Source organism: Paroedura picta, chromosome 5 (assembly GCF_049243985.1).
Source record: "Paroedura picta isolate Pp20150507F chromosome 5, Ppicta_v3.0, whole genome shotgun sequence".
NCBI classification, from domain to species: Eukaryota; Metazoa; Chordata; class Lepidosauria; order Squamata; family Gekkonidae; genus Paroedura; species Paroedura picta.
This window is the reverse complement of record NC_135373.1, coordinates 111,731,113-111,750,939: the sequence shown is the minus strand read 5'-3', so window position 1 is coordinate 111,750,939 and position 19,827 is coordinate 111,731,113. Positions and strand designations below refer to the sequence as shown.

The window sequence follows — 19,827 nt, the reverse complement described above, 5'->3', positions numbered from 1 at the left end:
CTCTCCATAACAGGCATCCTGTGAGGTAGGTGAGGCTGAGCGAGCCCTGAGAGAACTGTGACTGGCCCAAGATCATCTAGCTGACTGCCTGTGGAGGAGTGGGGAATCAAACTCAGATTAGAGGTCATCACTCTTAACCACGAAATCATCAAACAAAGGTGGGTAGCTGTTATGTCTACTTTTTTAATGGAAAAGGTTCATTAATGCCAGCAATGGAGAATGGATGCAGAAAGGAAGCTTTTGCTTAGTACAAGCCTAGGATTTGATTAAGGCTAGTACAAGCCTAGGACTTGATTGAGGCAGGAAAATATTTTAGAGATGGTGTGAAAAGTTTCTGAGAATTTTCTTGCAAATTTATTTTCAAGGCAATAGTTAGACCATGCTATCTTGGCAGATTGTCAGAAATCTGGCCTAAATATTAATGACCTCCTTTGTTGCCCCTCTGTTTAATGGGAGTTGGGTGGGGATTTTTCTGCCATGTTGGGTTTTAATGTCTTTTGGTGGGGGGTTTAATGGAGTTTTATGAGATTTGTAACCCGCCACGAGCCGGACTCGGAAGTGGTAGGAAATAAATCGAAAATATAAATAAATATAAATTAATGTTTTATATATAATCAATTTGTTAAACATTTCTTGGGTGATATGACTCAACCCACCCCAAATAGCCAATGATAGGCCTGAAGGGAGTGGGAAAGGGAGGGGCCCCAGGTGGGCATGTACCCAGAATTATTTTTTTACTCAGAATTAAACTTTATTGGTCTTAAAGGTGCCACTGGACTCAAACTTTGTTCTGTTGTTTCTGACCAACATGGCTGCCCACCTGAAGAATATTACAAAACAGCTAGTAGAAATCCTCGTCTCTGAACTAAAGGCCTTATAAGCCAAAGGCTTTCTTTCATACACTCTTAGAAACTTCAAGCAATAAATAAGAAACTAAGAATTCTACTAGTTGTTTTATAATATTCTTCAATTGCTTTGCACATTTTATTCCTCATTGATTGTGAATGAATTTTACTCAGTCACTCGTTCAGGAAAGAAGATTACCTAGGAAGATCGCTGATGTCATGGCGAAGTGATGTGTGGGTTGGAACCAGAAGTACTTGGAGAGAAAGGCAACCCTTAACAAAGGGATCCACTTGCTCTTATATCGCTCTTCCAAAGTTTCTGGCTTTCTCGCCCATTGGATTGGAGTGTGGCCCTTGGAGCATTTAACTACGTTCTGTGTTCAATGTTACATTTTGGCAACATATTGCTAAGGAAACAAAGGATCCTCAGTTCTTCCCTTCATCTTTGTGTATCTCACAGGTTTGCTGGGGCCGGAGAACATTAATTGTGCCAGAGTTCCTGGAATATATCTTTCTCTGACAGGTTGACCTCGGTCTGTTGATAAGATCTCCATATGCTTGCATTCCAAGCATTTCTGTCCACTGGAGCTGCCTCTCACAAACACTTAGAGGGAAGCAGTTTTTAGGAAGGAGAAAATATATTTTATCCCATTATAGTGGACCCAAGCTCAGGATTGAAAGCCAACTCTAATGCCAAATTTCTATAAGTAATCACCACCACCTTGAATAGAGATCATGACTTACTGATTAGCAATTATTGTTTTACTAGAAAATAAGCCCACTGCAGGCAAAATGCAGCGGGCGCTAGGACGGCACGCGATGAGGGCGTAACGGGTGTGCGGCGGGGCTCTTGAAGTCCGGGGACGTCCGGGAGGGGTGGGACCTTGCGGCCTACCTGGTTTCCTGGGGGGCGAGCGGCAGGCATGCTGGAGGGCAGGAGGAAGTGGATGGGCTGCGGCTGGGAAGCTGGCTGGGCACTCAGGCTGTGAGTTGCTGGATGTAGCGGCACTGGAGGTGGGCAGCTTGGGCCGCATGGTGGAGTGTGCCGGCGGCGCCGCCGGGTGGGCTGAAGTGTCCCCCACCGGCTGCTGCTGGTGGGCGGGTCCGGTGGGCAAACAGTGATGGGCGGCAGCGGAGCGTCCTGCGCGTGCGCGGCAGCCGGGAGCAGCCTCAGCCGGCATCATGGGAGCTGGGCGGCTGGCGCTCCGTGGTGGGTCGCATCAGTGCCAGCGGCGGTCCCGAAGCATCGCCCGCCGGCCGCTGCTGGCTGGCTGGGCCTGGGGGCGATGTGTTGTTAGCGGCAGCGGCGACCTGCGGCCTTGAAGGCTTGGAGGTAATGGCGGCGGGCGGACGGCTGTTATGGAGCGCAGAGGGGGGCGGATCGCGAGGCGCTTTGCGGGCGGAGAGGATCGGTCACCGAAGCCGGGCCGGAGGGTCCCCGGGGAAGCGAGGCGCGCCACGCTCGGCCAGACGGCCGTCCCTGTGGGCTGCGATGCAGCTCGTCTCCCCGCCTGTCTGCGTCCTTTCACGGCAGCGGCAGCGGCTCCCAGCGGCTTCCTTCACTCAAAGCGGGCAGGCGGAGCGGCACACAGCCTGCAAGCCAGCCAGGCCGCCACCGCCGCACGTGGGGCAAGAGCACAGTAAGGGAGGAAAGGAGGGAGGCCGCGGCGGTTCCCTTGTGCAGGCGGCGCGGGATGGCACTGTGGCTCGGGGGGGTCCCGGGCTCGCTCGGTCAACAGGCTGAGACGGCGAGCTGCCTCAGGCCGGCCGCAAGGGAGCCCCCGGCAGCCGCGCTGCGCGCCTGCCAATTGGTCCCTCCGATTGTCTGTCCAGAGGAAGGGTCCAATTCGGACCCTTCCTCATCACGGACACATCCCGCCTCAGAACCCCTTAGCCTTTTATTTAGTCCGTGGCGCCCGCGGCGCCACGGGCGGTTTAAAGATGGCGCCCGCGGCGCCACGGGCGGTTTAAAGATAGTATTTTTTCCCAATGGTTATTCTATAATTTGTATCTTGGGAATTTTCAGGTGCATAGAGTTGCCACCTTAGTACAACTGTATCTAACAAGGACATTCAGTGATAGACATAGAGATGTCTTCAATTCCTACTTATCCCAGTGTCACCATGTATATTATCCATCCATCCATCCATCCATCCATCCATTATTAGTAAGTTGTTTACAGAAAATTTAAAAAATGATTACATTTCTATGGTGTATACAATATAGGTTAGATTTTTATGCACTAAATTTAATATTGACATTTCATTGTCCCTTTCTAGCAATTTCTACAGTGTCCTTTTCATTATTTGAGAATATGTAATATAGCTCTGGAGCTGATGTATTTTCCACATTTATATATGCTAATAATGTATTCCTGACTGCTGAAGAAGGCAGTTGCATCGAAATGCATTTGGTCCATGTTTTGTGATTTTTAGACTAGATTTCATAGTGAGGCTATCATCGAGGCCGTATAGTGTTTTTAACTTACATTGTAAATAAATACGGTACATGTATTTTCATATATATTTAATATTTTTCATTTTTCTACATACTGCCAATATATCAACATCACTTTAGGTAGCATTTTGTCCTATAAAATACAACACCCTGTGCCATAGCTGTATGTGTGTGTTCATCTTTGTGGATTCTGTGCAATCCCACATGGGTCTGTGCTCTAGCAGGCCTGCCACGGAGAGGAGCTAGCAAGCTTCCATAAACATTCTTTTGCTCCCAGGAGTGCTAGCCCTCCCCTCTAGAAGAATCTGACTTCCCTGCCCAAAAGTCACCTGATATGGGAGGGATTAGCACTCCTCTCTCAATTCTCTTTCTGCTATCACTTAAAGAGGACACAACAATGAGCTGGGCAAGTATTACCTGGGGTAAAATATTCTGTGAGAAGAAAGAACTCCAAACATATATTTTAAAAAGTATTCTGTTTGTGGGGTAAAGTTGGCCCCTCTTTGTGTAAGGCCTGTTTCCAGCTCACCCCGAAGGCCAGGGAAGGGAGAGCCAATTGCCTGAAGGCCTCTCTTTTGGAAAAGTCTCTGAAAGCCTCAGGCCTGGCCAATGAAAAAACCCTCTCAGAGGAAAAGTTATCTAAAACTCTTCAGCCAATTGCATGCAGGTGTCTGGAACTAGTACTTGGCCCACTGATGCAACTTCTGAGACAGCAGCCTCCTTGCCATCAACTAAGGAGTTGAAGAAATCTTCAAAAAAATCAGGGGAGGCTTTGGCTTGTCCAAGTTCACACTTCCAACGATGGCAATCCCATTCATCACTGGGTTTGGACTGTTCGGCACCAACCAGTCAACAGTCCTGAAAGGACAAATTATGTTAGACGTGACACCAACAGCATTTGTTGAACCCATGCAACCATCAGCCTCAACAGACCCTGTTCTGAAATCAATGCTCAAGACTCCAGCATTGAGATCTGGACGTTCAGGATTGAGAGACACTGAGGTACTCCGTCTCAGGTCAAAACGTCAATGCTGAGGCTCCAGGACTCTCCAGTTTGGGTCTTGGTGCCGCAAGACTGCCAGGACTGTCTTTGCTGTTGGTGTTCACCGGCTGTTTGAACTATCGGGATCATCCTACCACTGACTCTGACTCTGATTCTGATGGTGAGGAAACAATGAACATCATGTCCCTGATGGTTACCAAGCTCACCTTCCTCCCATCTCCAGGTGATTTGGTTGAAGTTCAATCAACTCCATCCCCATCCAAGGACTTTATACTTCAAGCAGATAATCAAGATGGCAAAAGTGCTTAACCTTGACCGTGTATCTATTAAGTCACAAGACCCACTCATTAAAGGTGTCAATGAGGTAGCATTTAAGATGTGGAAGTCTCTGAGTTCCACTACTCCCCCATCAAGATTTGAATCACTGCACAAAGTGTAGGAAGATGGTTGTCAATATTTGTACAAGACAATCTCTATCTTCTCTGCTATTCTGCCTGCTAAGGTCCAATAGAGCTGCAGTACATGGATAATATAGAGTCAAACAGCCCTGCAGGAACTGTGTATGGCAAAATAAGATATAACAAGGATAAAACTATTCCCAAGCAACATTGTTGTCAAATAGTTTCAGAATAGCAACCAACAGTGGCTAAAGAATACAACGAACAAAGTTATAAATAATTATGATTGAAAAAGCCAGAGCTTGTTTTTCGGAAAAGTAGCTTCTTTGGGTGATTTTGTTTGTTAAATATGTGGGTTCATGATAGAATGTCGGGCTATTGGGCAAACAAACAGCTCTTTACGAGTGCTCTCAGAGACCCATTATGCACGGGGGTTTTAGCGCACATTCGGGGTGGAATAGCGGCGACTAAAATCACCGATAACGCACAATGCTGGCTGCAACTGGCTGCAGCTTCGGTGCATGCCGCCGAAAAAGCCGCGTTAGCGAAACGCGGAAGAAAGCGTAGCTTCCAGGTGACCGGGGCGCAACCAGAAGCGGCGCCCGGATCAGCGTGTGCATAATCGGTTACTCTGGGTTTTGCCGCTGTCGCGCCCCGCCCCGTGCATAACCGGCGTGCGTCGCGTCTTCCCCCTCTGCGTTTTCCATGTGACCCGAAATCGCCGTTTCGGCAGCCGTGCATAATGGGCCAGAGTGAGTACATGTTGTCGCAGACAACTAGAAGACTGAGAATTCCTTAGAAATCCGCAACTGATATACACAAAGGAGACAATAGATTTCCTAGCCATTCGTGGGATAGGCCAGTTTAGCATTGATTGGTTTAAACTGATAGGATCAGGCCGACTGGATCCTTGCTGCGTATTGGTCAGTTCCATGTCTACTTGGATCCTGCCTTGGACCACAAGCTCACCCCATGGCAGACCCACATGCACAACATTGTTAAGGTTCTTTTTGATATTTCAGAGCTCTCTATTTTTATTCTGATATACTACCTGAAATGTACTGTTGGCATTGTTATCCTGGCAAGTTTGAGCTAAATCTGTAGGCATGATAACCTCAATGTGAAACAATATAATGGAGTGCCAGATATGACCTGGCAGCTTCTATATTAGGACTTTGCTTAGGAATGTGACTTTGAAAGCAAACAGAATCTAGGAACACCTTAGAGATTAATGCAATTTTCATTGCCGTCTTCAGATGCAAGCAGGTTACAAGAATTGACAGTGCCATTTTTTCTCTTATGCTTCCGAAATGAATTTTTCTCCATTCTGTGCCATTCAGCTACAGAATCACCTCCAGCTTTAATCCCTTTTGTTTTTCCTGGTTCTTCTTTCAAATCTGCCTGCTGTAAGATTCAGATGAGTAGCCGAGCAGGTCTGAAGCAATAGAACAAAGTCTAAGCCTCGTGGCACCTTTAAAATCCACAAAGTTTAATTTTGGTATCAGCTTTTGAAAGCTTTTTTCTGCTGGCTGAAAAGTATGGAATTATCCTCTAAACAATGTACTAAGAAGTGCCTTTTTGTCTGGTAAATGTTCTTATCCAAAAACAATGCTGTTAATGGTGGCATTTTATCTAGACCTTAAGCACTGATTGCTATCTTTGACACACAAATGTAATCCTCCATAAAGTTTTTGAGCCCTGACATGCATGCCCCAGGCTTGCCTAGGCTTGTCAGAGACTGGAAAGTAAGCAAGGTTGCTCCTAGTTAGTGCTTGGGTGAGAGAACCCTGAGGAGGCAAAGAACGGTAAACCGCCTCTGTTTGTCTCTTGCAGTATCTTTATTTCCCAACCAATTATGCCTCATGTCTCCGCTCTACAAAAAGACGCCCATAGAATATTTGAAGTGGAAATTATTAAAATATAGTTCTGAGGAGCTGTGTAGCCATGATCACTTAGATCAAGCTTTCTCAGGGGGTTCTTGATGGCCCTGGAAGAGTTTCCTGAAAGGATGGGTTAATTATTTTTTAATGTATTTAAAATTTTTGTTGAACATTTATTGGGTGATATGCCCCTCCCCCAAATATCCAATTATGGGCCTGGACCGGGTGGGAAGGAGAGGGGATCCAGGTGGGTGAGTACATCACTGTGCTTCCCAAACATATTCTGCATGATTGCACCACTTCTGGGGTTTCTCGAAGCCTGAAGAATGTTTCAGGGGTTTCTCAATGATAAATGGATGCTTTAGGATGCTTAGGGCTGATCCTGCGTTGAGCAGGGGGTTGGACTAGATGGCCTGTATGGCCCCTTCCAACTCTATGATTCTATGATTCTATTAAAAAACTGGAAAAGGCTGACTTAGGCCATTCAAGAAATAAAAGACAAGCTTCACACCTAACAAGAGTTTGACTTGTTCTGCTTAACCTTCACTATGTGTACTTTAGCTGGAGACTGGGAGGCTGCATTCTCTGCCTTTTATGGGCAAAGAAAGAACCTGAGCCAAGGGGGCCCTGCTCCTCCAGAGCGCTAGGCAAAAAGCAGCATTCATTCTGGAAGGGAGGGGAAGGGCCCCCTTCGATGCCACAGAAGCTAGAAACCCCTCTCTGTGTCTGGTTATCACATACACAATTCCAATATGGGCTTGTATAGAAGAAAAGAAGATGCACTATTTTGATATATATCCAGGGAAATGCTTTTCTCTGACAATAACTGCTGATGAAATTTGAGCACCATCTGTTGGATACGGGAGGAAGCAGAGACTAATTTGAGCATGAACCAGTGGAGCAACAAGCTCCAAACCTCAGAGACGATAAAAATCTCACTGTCCAATGGAAGCTGGATGCAACATTAATTGCAGATCTTAATGGTGGTCATTTGGTGGGGGGGGGATTTTCAATCAGACAACGGGCTTTTAAAGGTCTGTCTTTTAGAATGATTGATGCCTGTCAGCCAACAAATGGCAGATGCTTTGAAACCCATATTTTGAATTGATTCCAGTTTTATGAAACCGATTATAATGCCTGTGCCGCAAACATGCTTTAGAGTGCATGAGCATGTAACTATAGCTAATTGCTTTATCTGTATAAAAGTCAAACATATACATCAGAGACCGGTAATGGTATTTTTACAAGAGTTTGCCGCTGAAGCATTAATGATGAAAGAATGAACTCATATGAGTGCTTTGCAATATACAGACACTTAAGGGAATGTTGACATTTGGGCATATTAAAGAAAAACTTGTATGTTTAACATTTATGAATGGTTTTTGCAGGAAGCAACTTTCAGGAAAAAAAGGAAACAGAATAAATTGTTATTTAAAGGAAACCTCAAAGCTTTGAAAAGAGGAAGGAGATTATCTGATGTTAGACTTCAAAGCACTCTAGTGTAGTAGAGTCTTGCCTGCAAAGTGAGCAATCTACAACTTAAAGATAAAGTTTGTTCATGGTTTGTGATAAGTTTGATTTGGCTCCCTTACCAGTACCACAGCTGAGCTATCAAACATGTTGTAATGACAAGCAGAAGCCAGCAGGCAGTCCCTTGTTATAACTGATATTTTAATAATTTACTTCTATATGTTGAACCCTGTGTTTTGATTTTAATGAAATTGCATTATTTTATTCTACCTTATATTTGGTTGGAATTGAACCATAAGCTGCTTTGAGGCAAGCAAATCACGCTCAAACTCCTGACAGAAGGCACCAGTGTTAACTGCACTCTGTCAAGGGCTGGGAGCTGTATGATCTGTCTCTCTGCCGACTGGCCCAGTCAGAGGACCTACGTCTTGGCTGAATTCAACTTCAGCTGATTCCACTTGAGCCAATCCACCACGGCCTCCAGACACCATGAGACTGAAAACCAGTATCTGCATGCAAGCAGTCATGGGAAAAGATACATCCCAGCCAGATCCCGTTTTATCCAGCATGTAACCTTGCAGTCAACCTGAGAGGGACTCCTTGGGTCTACACAATCAGATATGTGTTCCACAGGGCCTGGTTCAGATTAGACTTCATCATCTACTGGCGGAGAGTTTGTGTCTTCTTTCATGCACTTTATCAACCCCAAACGGCTACTCTTTGTCCCTTTGGTTTATGCCCAAATGTTCTCGGTGAGACACTTTCCTACTGGGCTATGTCAGGTTAGGAAAATGGTGCAAAAGGAGAAATAGGCCCCCTTTTTCATACTGATTTCCTAGTGCAGAACTTACAATGGATGTCTGCTTATATGAACCCAGGGAATACCTGGGGAGAACACAGTGTATAGTTAAGACCCATGGCGAGTGTAGAATATTGCAGAATTTGTGAAGATTGGAGTAGAGGAAGCATTGAGAGCTGGTCTCCATGGAAGATTGTGTCAAAATGGAGGGGCAGTATAGGCTGGGAATCTCAACCATAGGGGCAAAAAAGAAGGCCAACACATCACATACCATTATTTATTTATTTATTATTAAATTTCTATACAGCTAACACCCGGACCAGCCAGCTCATGGTGGTTTACAACAGAACAAAAACATAAAAACATAGGACGACAAGATGACAGTCTCACCGATAAATACAATACAATACAATCACCACAGTTTGCAAAAAATGACAAAGATGGCAGGCATAACAGTTCCTACTAGACCCATGGTCCTCGTTCACCAATTCCCGGCAGTGTAACAGATGTAAAGCTTCTTCCCTTATGTGCTTCTTCCCCCCCCCCTGATAATTTGTTTTCAGTATATGTTTTCCTCTACAGCTAGAGAAGCAGCTACGGGGTGCAATTTTGTATGCACAACCCACAAACCAGTCTCTCCCCTCTTGATGCTCAGCTGTCACCTCTCCCAGGAAAACAAAGCATCAAGCTCTTAGGGGCAGACATGCAAGCTGCTTGTATTGTGCAGTTGCAAGCATGATGAGCATGAGTATCAAGGGTTTCCCCGATGTCCACACAGTTGCCCAGGTTCTCCGAGTGAGGAGGAAATTGTGTTAGCAGCAACAGGAATCCCTTATGATTGGGTAGTGACCGAGAGGTTAAATAAAGGCCTAGAGATTCCCCAGCAGCCCGCCTGCGAATTACAAAAGAAATCCATTTTTAAGCAGGGATACAATCTCAATTTAATTACAATGGATGTGGCCATTCACAAGGCAGATTATTAGTCTACCGCTTACAATGCTATCCAACTGTACCATCTGTTAGGATGATGATATCACTAAAGGCAGCTCGTCATGCTCCCCTAAGGTTCACCTTCCCATTTGTCTAACACGAGGATGGGACATTCTTTGATCGCTTTAGAGTCCTGTTCCGAAACCTTTTGATGAAGAAAGCTGCAGAAGGCTAGTTCCTTGCATTTGTGAAACCGGCTGTCCGGCCACCTGCACCGAACAGCAGATCGGATTTCATGGAGGAAAGCACCAAGCACTCGGTTCATCGGGTTGATATCTGTACCCAAATTACTCTGAAATGCCAGCTTGGCATTCCAAGGATCCAGCCTAGATAGCTTGAAATCTGAAGCACCAGACTGCTTTAGTCTTTAACAGAAAAATTGCCTTTGACTGTGCCTCTTCAATGGTGACATAGCAGTGTGGGCTTATCTGATGACATAGCAGCGTGGGCTTGCGTTCTCTGCTGCCCCAACCTGGGAGAGAGATGAAAGAATGGCCCTGGCCACCCCGGCCTCAACCAAAGACCTGGCGGAAGAGCTGCATTTTACAGGCCCTGCAGAACTGAGGCGCTTCTGTCAGGGTCCACCGCTCACCTGGGAGCGCATTCTACTAGGTCGGGGCCAGGACTGAAAAAGCCCTGGCTCAGGTCAAGACCGGGAGCACCTCCTCGGGCCAGGGCATTATTATTAATATAAAGTGTTAATGATCTTCAGAAGAGCTGTTTTTTTTTGTACCCCACATTTTACTACACGGAGGAATCTCAACGCGGCTTACAATCGCCTACCCTTTTATTGCAAGCTCTGGTACCAGTGTCCACGTTCAAATGAGAAGTTGTATTATTGTGGGTGAGAAATTGTTTGAGACTGGGGGGCTGCCTGTGATTGCCCCTCCAGTACTTGTGACAGAGAGCTGGCATTACCATGTAGGGGTTTTAGGTTTCTGATAATGTTTTGAAATTTTTGAGTTGAGAGCAGTATGTGAACAAGAGCTGGGCTTTTGTACCCTGCTTTTTACTACCTGAAGAGTCTTTATCAAGCGGCTGACAATTGCCTACTCTTCCTCTCCCCACAGCAGATACCCTGTGTGGTATGTGGGGCTCAGAGAGCTCTGAGAGAAACTGTGACTGGCCAATATACTGTGTCTTCATTGTGGAAGGACAAATCCTCAGTGCAGAAGTAAATGATTCTGCCCTCTCTTTGATGTGTTAAGCACGGGGCACTTAATAAAGGCTAGCAGATTTGGTGGAGAAAGTTCCACAGATTGAGAAAGCCTCAGTATAATGGGAAAGGGAGATGGGCCAAGAGGAGCTGCAGAAGTATATAAGTCCTGGTAGCTCCAGGCTGAGGGGGTCTTTCTGGGTCACTCCTGGCTGGTATCGAGAGGGCACATGGAATCAGACCAGAGGCTAGTGGGGGAAACGGGTGCTATCAGTCCTCTTTTCAATCCTGAGGCCCAAAGGGCAGCCCAACTTCAACACAATGAAGCACTGTACAACTGTATTGCAAAGACAACCGACAAAAATACAGCAATGCACAGAGAGGAATGCCACTGGGTTCGCTCATTCCCTTTTGGGAACGGCTTCAAAAGCTAAATGTTGAATCCTGCCTGGCGCACGTAGAGAAAACTGTTTAAAATAAAAACACCAAACAAACCAGAAGATAGAAATGAGGACAGCAAAAGAAACTCGGAAAGGGAACACAGCCAAAGAGTTTTGTGCATGATGTCATTTGCCCAAACAAGTTGCAAAAAAAAAAAGGGGGGGAGCCTTTCAAAAACTCACAAATGGCTCTTTTGTGTTCACAAAAGGCATGAGAAGGGTTGAAAAAGTGTTCCCAAGAATGCCCTTCCCCACACACATTAAAAGAATCAGTGTCTGTGGGGGTTGTACGATTTGGGACGACAGACCAGAAATATGGAGAAATGTGCTAATGGATCTGTAATGAGTTCAATTACATTAATTTTAATTTTAGATCATTCTTTCCAGAGATAATTATCTTTTCCACTGTTGCTAAGCAAGCATCTGCAACTGCTTGTTTCTTATGAGACAGATTCCTAACGTTCATTCATGCTGCCTCTTCACAGCTCTTTCCCTCTCCATTTTCGGATCTAGTAACAAGAGCTGGCATCGTAATTCCTTCTCTGTATATTAGCAGGAGCCCACTACTTCACCAGGGTCTCCTGAATTCGATTTGAGACTCCCTGTCTTTGTTTCCAGCCAGGACCTGCAAGTCCCAGCAAAATTCTTGTAGAAGTACTAGAGAGAGGTCCACCAAAGGGGCAGGCAGGTAAGAACAAGCACAAGGGAGCCAGTTTGGCTGCCCACAAGCTGTAAAGGTAAAGGTAAAGGTATCCCCTGTGCAAGCACCGAGTCATGTCTGACCCTTGGGGTGACGCCCTCTAGCGTTTTCATGGCAGACTCAATACGGGGTGGTTTGCCAGTGCCTTCCCCAGTCATCACCGTTTACCCCCCAGCAAGCTGGGTACTCATTTTACCGACCTCGGAAGGATGGAAGGCTGAGTCAACCTTGAGCCAGCTGCTGGGATTGAACTCCCAGCCTCATGGGCAAAGCTTTCAGACGGCTGCCTTACCACTCTGCACCACAAGCTGTACTGATACCAAATTTGGTCGGAGAAGGCAGGCTTTCTGAGCCAGAGCATGACCTGAGATCTAGCCAAGCTCCCCTTTCTGAGAATGTACGTCTCTGCATTTGTTATTTGTAAGCCTCAGCAGGGTACAAAAATCCAGCTCTTCTTCTAAGGGGCAACAGTGAAAGAAGCATGTGGGCACATAACCTTATATCAGCAGTACAAAAATGGAGACAGAAGGAGCAGAGTGGATACCTATGTGACTACCCCATGTGGATTAGGCAGGGGGACTTTTCAGTGTCTGTGGCCTAATTCACACAAGAAGGGAAACAACCTAACATATAACATAGTCAAAAATAACATAATCCAATAGTGGTTCTGGATCTTGTTGAAGTATAGGGCAGATGTGGGATCTCCACGGTGTATCGGTGAGAATCCTGGCCGTGGCCTTCTCAACCAATTGCAGTTTCCGAGTCAAGGATAAGGTTAGACCTGCGTAGAGCGAGTTACAGAAGTCCATTCTAGAGGTGACCGTTGCATGGATCACTGTGGCTAGGTGTTCTAGTGCCAAGTAGGGTTCTAATAGCTTGAAGTACATGGTAGAAGGCCTGCCACTCTACACTCATGATCTGTGCCTCCATGGAGAGGGAGATCTCTAGGATCACACCCAGGTTTCTGGCAGAGTGGGCTACTGGTAGACGCACTCTGTCCAGGTTGGGTAAGTGTGCTTCCTCACTTGGACACTTCTACTCAGCCACAGGACCTCAGTTTTTGAAGGGTTGTGCTTCAGAAGACTCTGCTTGAGCCATTTTGTCACTGCTTCCAGGCATCTGGGTAAGGTTTCTGGGAAGCAATCAGGGTGGTCATCCATCAGGAGGAAGAGCTGGTTGTCATCTGCATATTGGTGGCAACCCAGACCAAACCTCCGCACCAGCTGAGCAAGAGGGCTCATTAAGGTATTAAATAAAATAGGAGAGAGGACTGCTCCCTGTGGGACTCCACATTTGAGCTGATGATGGTTGGATACTCTCTCTCCTATTTCAACCCTTTGTTTGTGACCCAGGAGGAAGGAGATCAGCCATTTGAGGGCTGTCCCCAGTATCCTGGTGTCAGCAAGGCGGTGAGCTAAGTCACTGATTCTGCTGAGCTAGGTGAATTCTCCAATGGCCAACTTAAGTCTACACTGGAGTCCTTTGTGCTCCTCGTTTAGGACTATGCTTGGTTTACCATGACACTGCAGTGGGGTGGGACTTGGACCAGGATCCCTCCTGGTACAAGCCCATCCCTCTATAACCTATGCCACAGAGCCAGTTGCTGCAACCTGTATACAATGGCCACTCCCAGGTCAGAGCTAGGTATAAATTGCAATAGTATAAACTGCAATAAGAACAACATATAGGTTGATTGTGGTGTATGCCTTGATTTTATTTTATCATGCATGAATACATATTTAACCATAAAATATGCACATTTATTGTCCCTTCTCAAAGGGCCTAGCAGTAACCTCACTACCTGGTAACACCTTCAGCTTTCCTGTCACTCATATTTTACAAGAGCAAAGTTTTACTCCAGTCTCTTCGCTGTTTATCTTGGGAAATGCTTTCCTATGTTAATTTGGAGCAGTCTTACAGGCTATTTGAAAGCATAGGATAAAAATAACTACTGCAAAACAGTTTCTTCCATGGTGGTTGTATGGCTTAGTAGCTAGCTGCATGTGACAGCTTGCTATGTGTTGACTTCAAATGATATCGCACAACTGTCAGGCAAGGTCAGCACAGCGACATGACTCTTCTGACCGACCTCATTCTCAGTCTCCACTTCTAAACACATCACGTATCCGGCTGATTTATTCCCAAGGCATGCAACTTTTTGACAGGTTTCTCAGTGTGCCATGCTTACAGATCAGCCCAACCTCACAACGTTGCAGTGTGTTGGCAAGTAGTAGACTAACTTTGACATTTTGTTTCCTGATTCAGTCTTGAATTAGAGGCGGTAAGAATTCCCTAATATTATTTTGGGGTATCTTAGTTTGTTCTTGGCGTAATTATTCTTTATATTAAATTGCTTTGGACCAAAGGTCAGATGACTTTTTCTGCTGCACCTGCAGCAAAAGAAGGAATGGGCTACATCATGGGTAGTCAACCTGTGGTCCTCCAGATGTTCATGGACTACAATTCCCATGAGCCCCTGCCAGCATTTGCTGGCAGGGTCTCATGGGAATTGTAGTCCATGAACATCTGGAGGACCACAGGTTGACTACCCCTGGGCTAGATCATTGTACCAGAACATCAGTTAAGAAGTTGAAAGTCCAACAACATTTGTGCAAAGAATCTTGAAGAACTACATATAATAGCATTGCATGCATTCTTGTGTAAGATGCTGCACAAATATCTACAGAATAGTGCTAGTAGCTATTCATTTCCTGCTTCTGGTTATTTGGATCCAACCCAATATTTGATACAGAAACGGCTCTGAAGAAATCACCAGCTTCTTGAGAGGGCCCTACTTTCACCTTCTGAGGAACTACCTGGCAGCCCTGAGGATAGGACAAAGAGGATAATACCAGGACAAGAGGCCGATGCCATCAGCTCCTGAAGAGCCCACCAATGATTTGAGAGGCTTCTGCCATTTTATACTTTTTGTCCTTAGTCTCTTTTTGTGTATTTTGTTTTAATGTGTTAAATCATAAACCATCTTGAATGGTCTGTCAAAAAGGCATTATATAATACATAATGGATAAATGAATTAGGGTAGCTTAGAAGAAGAGTTGGTTCTTATATGCCGCTTTTTTCTACCTGAAGGAGTCTCAAAGCAGCTTACATTCACCTTCCCTTTCCTCTCCCCACAACAGACACCCTGTGAGGGAGGTGAGGCTGAGAGAGCCCTGATATTATTGCTAGGTCAGAACAGCTCTATCAGTACTGTGGTGAGCCCAAGGTCACCCAGCTGGCTGCATGTGGGGGATTGCAGAATAGAACCTGGCTCTCCAGATTAGTAGTCCGCATTCCTAACCATTACACCAAACTGGCAACCACTACTCCAAACAAGGCAACTCTATCCAATGTTACTCCAGTCAAAATGCAATTAAATCAACAGACTGGTGTACCTTTGCATTGTGGTTGCTAATCTTCAGATGGTGCCTGGAGATCTACCACTATTACTATTGATCTCCAGGCAAGAGATTTAGACTAGAGTCCAGCGGTCCCCAACCCCCGGTCCGGGGACTGGTACCGGTCCGTGGCTCCTCCTCGTCCTCCCCGGCTACTGCCTGGGGGGCTGCCCTGCCACTCTGCCGCTGGCTCACCTTTGGTGTTCACTGGCAGCCACCATGGCTGGGGCTCCCCCTCGGCATGGCACTGTGCAGCTGCTGCTGGCAGCACCCCCCAGTGGCCGGCAGGAAGTCAGGGGCGCCGACAGGAAAGCAAGTGGAGCAGGGGCTCAGGCGGCAGCAACGTTCCTCGGCAAAAGACTACCCCACCTCAGTAAAATTGTCAGTAAAAGACTACCCGCACCTCAGTAAAAGTGTTGATCGGTCCCCGGTGATAAAAAGGTTGGGGACCACTGGACTAGACTTGAGCTATACAGATTATATATATCTCCTTATGCCCCCCGCAGGGTACTTCGCTCTGCGGGTAAGAATCTGCTTATGATCCCAGGACCCCGGGAGGCACGCCTGGCCTCGACAAGGGCCAGGGCCTTTTCGGTCCTGGCCCCTACCTGGTGGAACGAGCTCCCTGAAGAGCTGCGGGCCCTGTCGGAGCTCTCTGAGTTCCGCAGAGCCTGCAAAACGGAGCTCTTCCGCCAGGCGTTTGTCTAAGGCCGGGTGATGGCCCGGGGCTAAGATCGGACCCCTCTCCCCGGAGGGGGGAGGCCAGTACTAGACTGACCTGGTTCCCCAGATTGTTCCACCCTATGCCCAATTATCCATCCGTTCCCTTCTGCTCATCCAGTGGGCCTGTACGGGAATAGTTTTTTAATCGCCATCATTGTGACTCAGTCATTATTTTAATGGGGTTTTAATGGGGAATTTTAATGGTTAATATATTGTATTTGTATTAAAACATTGTGAACCGCCGCGAGCCGGTTTCCGAGAGCGGCGGTCATACAAATCAAATAAATAAATAAATAAATAAATAAATTAGCATATATAATAGGTATTATTTGCTAAGGCTTATTGGTTCTAGCAGGAGGACCTGGTTTCCTTCGGGATCAGAGTCACCTGTCAGTTCTAACGGGAGCCTGGGGTCCTGGTAGACCATGTCTGCATCTTCCACTTGACTGGGCTTAAAAGTTGTTTGTTACTGAGAGAGAAGTCACCCTGACCTCTCGGTGGAGAACTGATGGTCCTTGAAATAGCATGGTCTCCCTGAATGGTGGAAAGATAACGGCAGAGACATCATGGCGTCTCTATAATTGATATTAAATACTTGGAAGGGAGCTGAGAGAGGAATGGATCATTAAGTAATTGGACTGTAGTAACTATATGACATTTATTCAATGTGAGCTTGTTGAGCATTGTTGATTCATGTAAATAGCTGGGTTGTGTCAACTATATGACATTAGTTCAATGTCAGCTTGTTGAGCAATGTTGACTTGGGACATCTGCTTGTTGGCATGATGAAGAGGTCAAGAGAAATTTCTGGGGATCTTTTATTATAGTTATAGAAATATATATTCAGTTAAAGGTTTAATATTTCATTCACATATTCACATTTATGTACACCTATATATGCAGGTATGGAAGGTCAATTTGGAGAATTAGAGAAGTTAGGCCGAAACTTGATGATATGCCAGATATGAGATAGAACTGGGCTGAGCTCTTAGGGATTTTTGTGGTTTGGGTCAATGGTTAGGTAACCAGGAGGAAGGGGAAGCTAGCCATATATGGACAAATGCTTTATGTAACTTTGGGGACTTTCCTTGCCAAATGGGGAAGGTACCTGAAGTCAGCGTCTTGGGATGTGTGAGTTTATGATTGGTTTATTGATGAGAAAACAACTGGGCAGGTGCTGGTTTAGACAATGTGATTGGGTGTGGGTCCAATATAGGGAAGGTTTAAAAGATAGGGACCTTTGGGAGAGTTTTCAGAACTTCTGGAGTTTCTCCTACTTTCTTCTAGTCTTGAGACCCATGCTGGATCCTAAGGGATAGGTAGATATGAGCCATGAAGTTACTGCTAATGTGCTACGTAGATATTGGGTGATTAGGAGGAGTTGTATTGTGAGGGATGGAGGTTGTATCTGCCTGATTGTGCAGGGAATCATTTAATAATTTCAACTGGGATAAGTAAAGCTTTTCTGTAGGTATATACTCACTGTGGGGGTTGTATGTTAGATTTATATATAAGTGCCATCAGAATTCAGCAATGAATTTCTTTTGTACTGTTATTTTGAAGTGATTTTAACTGCAAGTCTGTACCCCTTTCTTAATCCCTAAATAAACTTTACATGTATTCACCTCACTGTGTCTTCATTGTGTTTGGGAAGGGACTAACCCTCAGTGTTCCCCTTACCAATCCCTCCTTCTCTCTTTTGGGCTTAACCTGTTGAATACAGAAGGAGCATTTAGCAGAGGTTAACAGAGAGATCAGTTCATCTGGAGAAAATGGGAACCTTGAAACATCGACTCTCTGTCATGGTATCCTATTGAGTCTCCTCAGGCTCCACTCCCAAAATCACCAGGTATTTTTTCGACCTAGTCCTGGCAAACCTACTTTGCATAAGGCTGTAGTACTAGTAAGCCAAAGTTGTTTTTATTATAACTCTGTCTGAACTCTACATCAGGGGTAGTCAACCTGTGGTCCTCCAGATGTCCATGGAATACAATTCCCATAGGCTGGCAGGGGCTCATGGGAATTGTAGTCCATATAAATCTGGAGGACCACAGGTTGACTAACCCTGCTCTACATCTGATGTGTCACACAGGCATATGTCTGCTTAAAAAAAAACAAAAAACAGCAGCAGAAGTCTTAACAATTAACTAAAAGAACAAAATGGGGTTGGCACCTGCCCTTTCTCCTCTGGTTATTTCTCCAAGCAAAACTGTCCCTCCATTTGGTTTCTGACTTAGAGAGATGGCAGGAAAGAATGCCCATGTTTTACCTGTGGCAGGAAGGAAAGCATGGGGAGGGGCATAATTTTGTGTGCATCAAGCATATTTCTATACCATGCTCTTCCTGTGTGTCGCCTTAGTGTATATTACCAGCTACTTTTAATAGATCCAACCCTACTTCTAGGTAACCTGAAAAAGCTCACCTTTCAAGAGCAGCAATATGTTCATCATTTGGTTTGTTCAAAACGAAAAGAACAAATTTTCTGCCTCAGCCACCAAAATATTATGTGCTTCATTTCTGTCAGGGACAAAGTGCAAGCTCACACGAGCTCTTGACATACTCTGGTCACTCTTACAAGTAGCATAAATAAGGACTTGTTAAGTACTCAAGGAAGTTCTGTGGAAGCTGCTGGTATGAACTAAAAATATATTAAAAACTATAGGCAATCAAGAGAGTATTTCCAAGACTAGTAAATGCATATCACAATCAGTCATGATTACTGTGCAGGCAAAGTTGTTTTTTTTTTAATCCTGAAATTATCCAAACTATTTTTGAACAACTAGAGCAGCTCTGAAGTTTTCTTTTCCTATAGCTAAACTCTAGTGGATTCTCTAATATTGGCCACCGAAAAATCGAAAAGGGCCACCACCCTTCACCACCCTCCTCTTTCATTGCCAGTCTTTCACTGTCCCCTCTCCCCCTTCAAAGCGTGCAAAGAAGCATCTCAGAGAGCTGCCAGAGAAGGATTTTTTCCTTGTCACTTTTTGCCCCAGCAAACCAAGACTAGCGATAATCCCAGATTATTGATAGACTCATGCTGCTTGTAAAAAAAAAAAAAAGGTAGAACAACAAGGAAAGAAGTACTCAATGGAGCTTGCACACTGATGAATAGCAGAAGGCACAGAGTGAGCAGAACAAAGTCAATGTGGGTGAGCAGTGACCTTCCAGTGTTAGCAAAGAAGTGAAGGGGGGACCCAAGTCAATCTGTATGCTTTTGAATGATCTTTGACTCAGAAGTCAAACAAGGGGGAAACCACTCTTAGGAAAATGGGAAATAGTGATTGAAAAGTGAATTGAGCAGAACAAACAAGAAAAAAAAGACATGCACAGTGAAAGTGAGGGGAAACACCCGTGCATCCTAGGCCATAATCTATTAGACAATAACGTTTCCTCACTGTTAAACCTACCCAAGTTATTATCAGTTTTGCTAAACGCAAAGCCATTTTTTCTTTGCAATTGTCAGTGTCTGTGCTGTCTAGATAAGGCCAAGTAACTCTCTTGGTTCCATATACGTTGATATGCATACCAGAGCTCCCTAGTAGCTTTTCATGAAAACTGGGTTGGGATA

At 45.4% G+C, this 19,827-nt stretch overlaps 1 protein-coding gene across 3 annotated transcripts in view; it reads left to right on the top strand.

Annotated features, from left to right (window-relative positions):
* The window catches only part of RESF1 (retroelement silencing factor 1), a 46,556-nt gene extending 28,673 nt beyond the window's left edge, over positions 1 to 17,883 (top strand). Inside the window, exons 3-4 of one of the 3 annotated variants that reach the window (XR_013231409.1) lie at positions 14 to 158; positions 14,891 to 17,883. Coding sequence is in view for 1 of the 3 variants with exons in the window: in XM_077339918.1 (XP_077196033.1) it covers positions 14 to 24 (11 nt within the window). In the remaining 2 variants the exon portion in view is untranslated. Of the gene's footprint in view, positions 1 to 13 lie in introns of all 3 variants that reach the window. The other 2 variants (XR_013231408.1, XM_077339918.1) reach the window with 2 other exon arrangements.
* Positions 17,884 to 19,827: the final 1,944 nt, after the last annotated feature.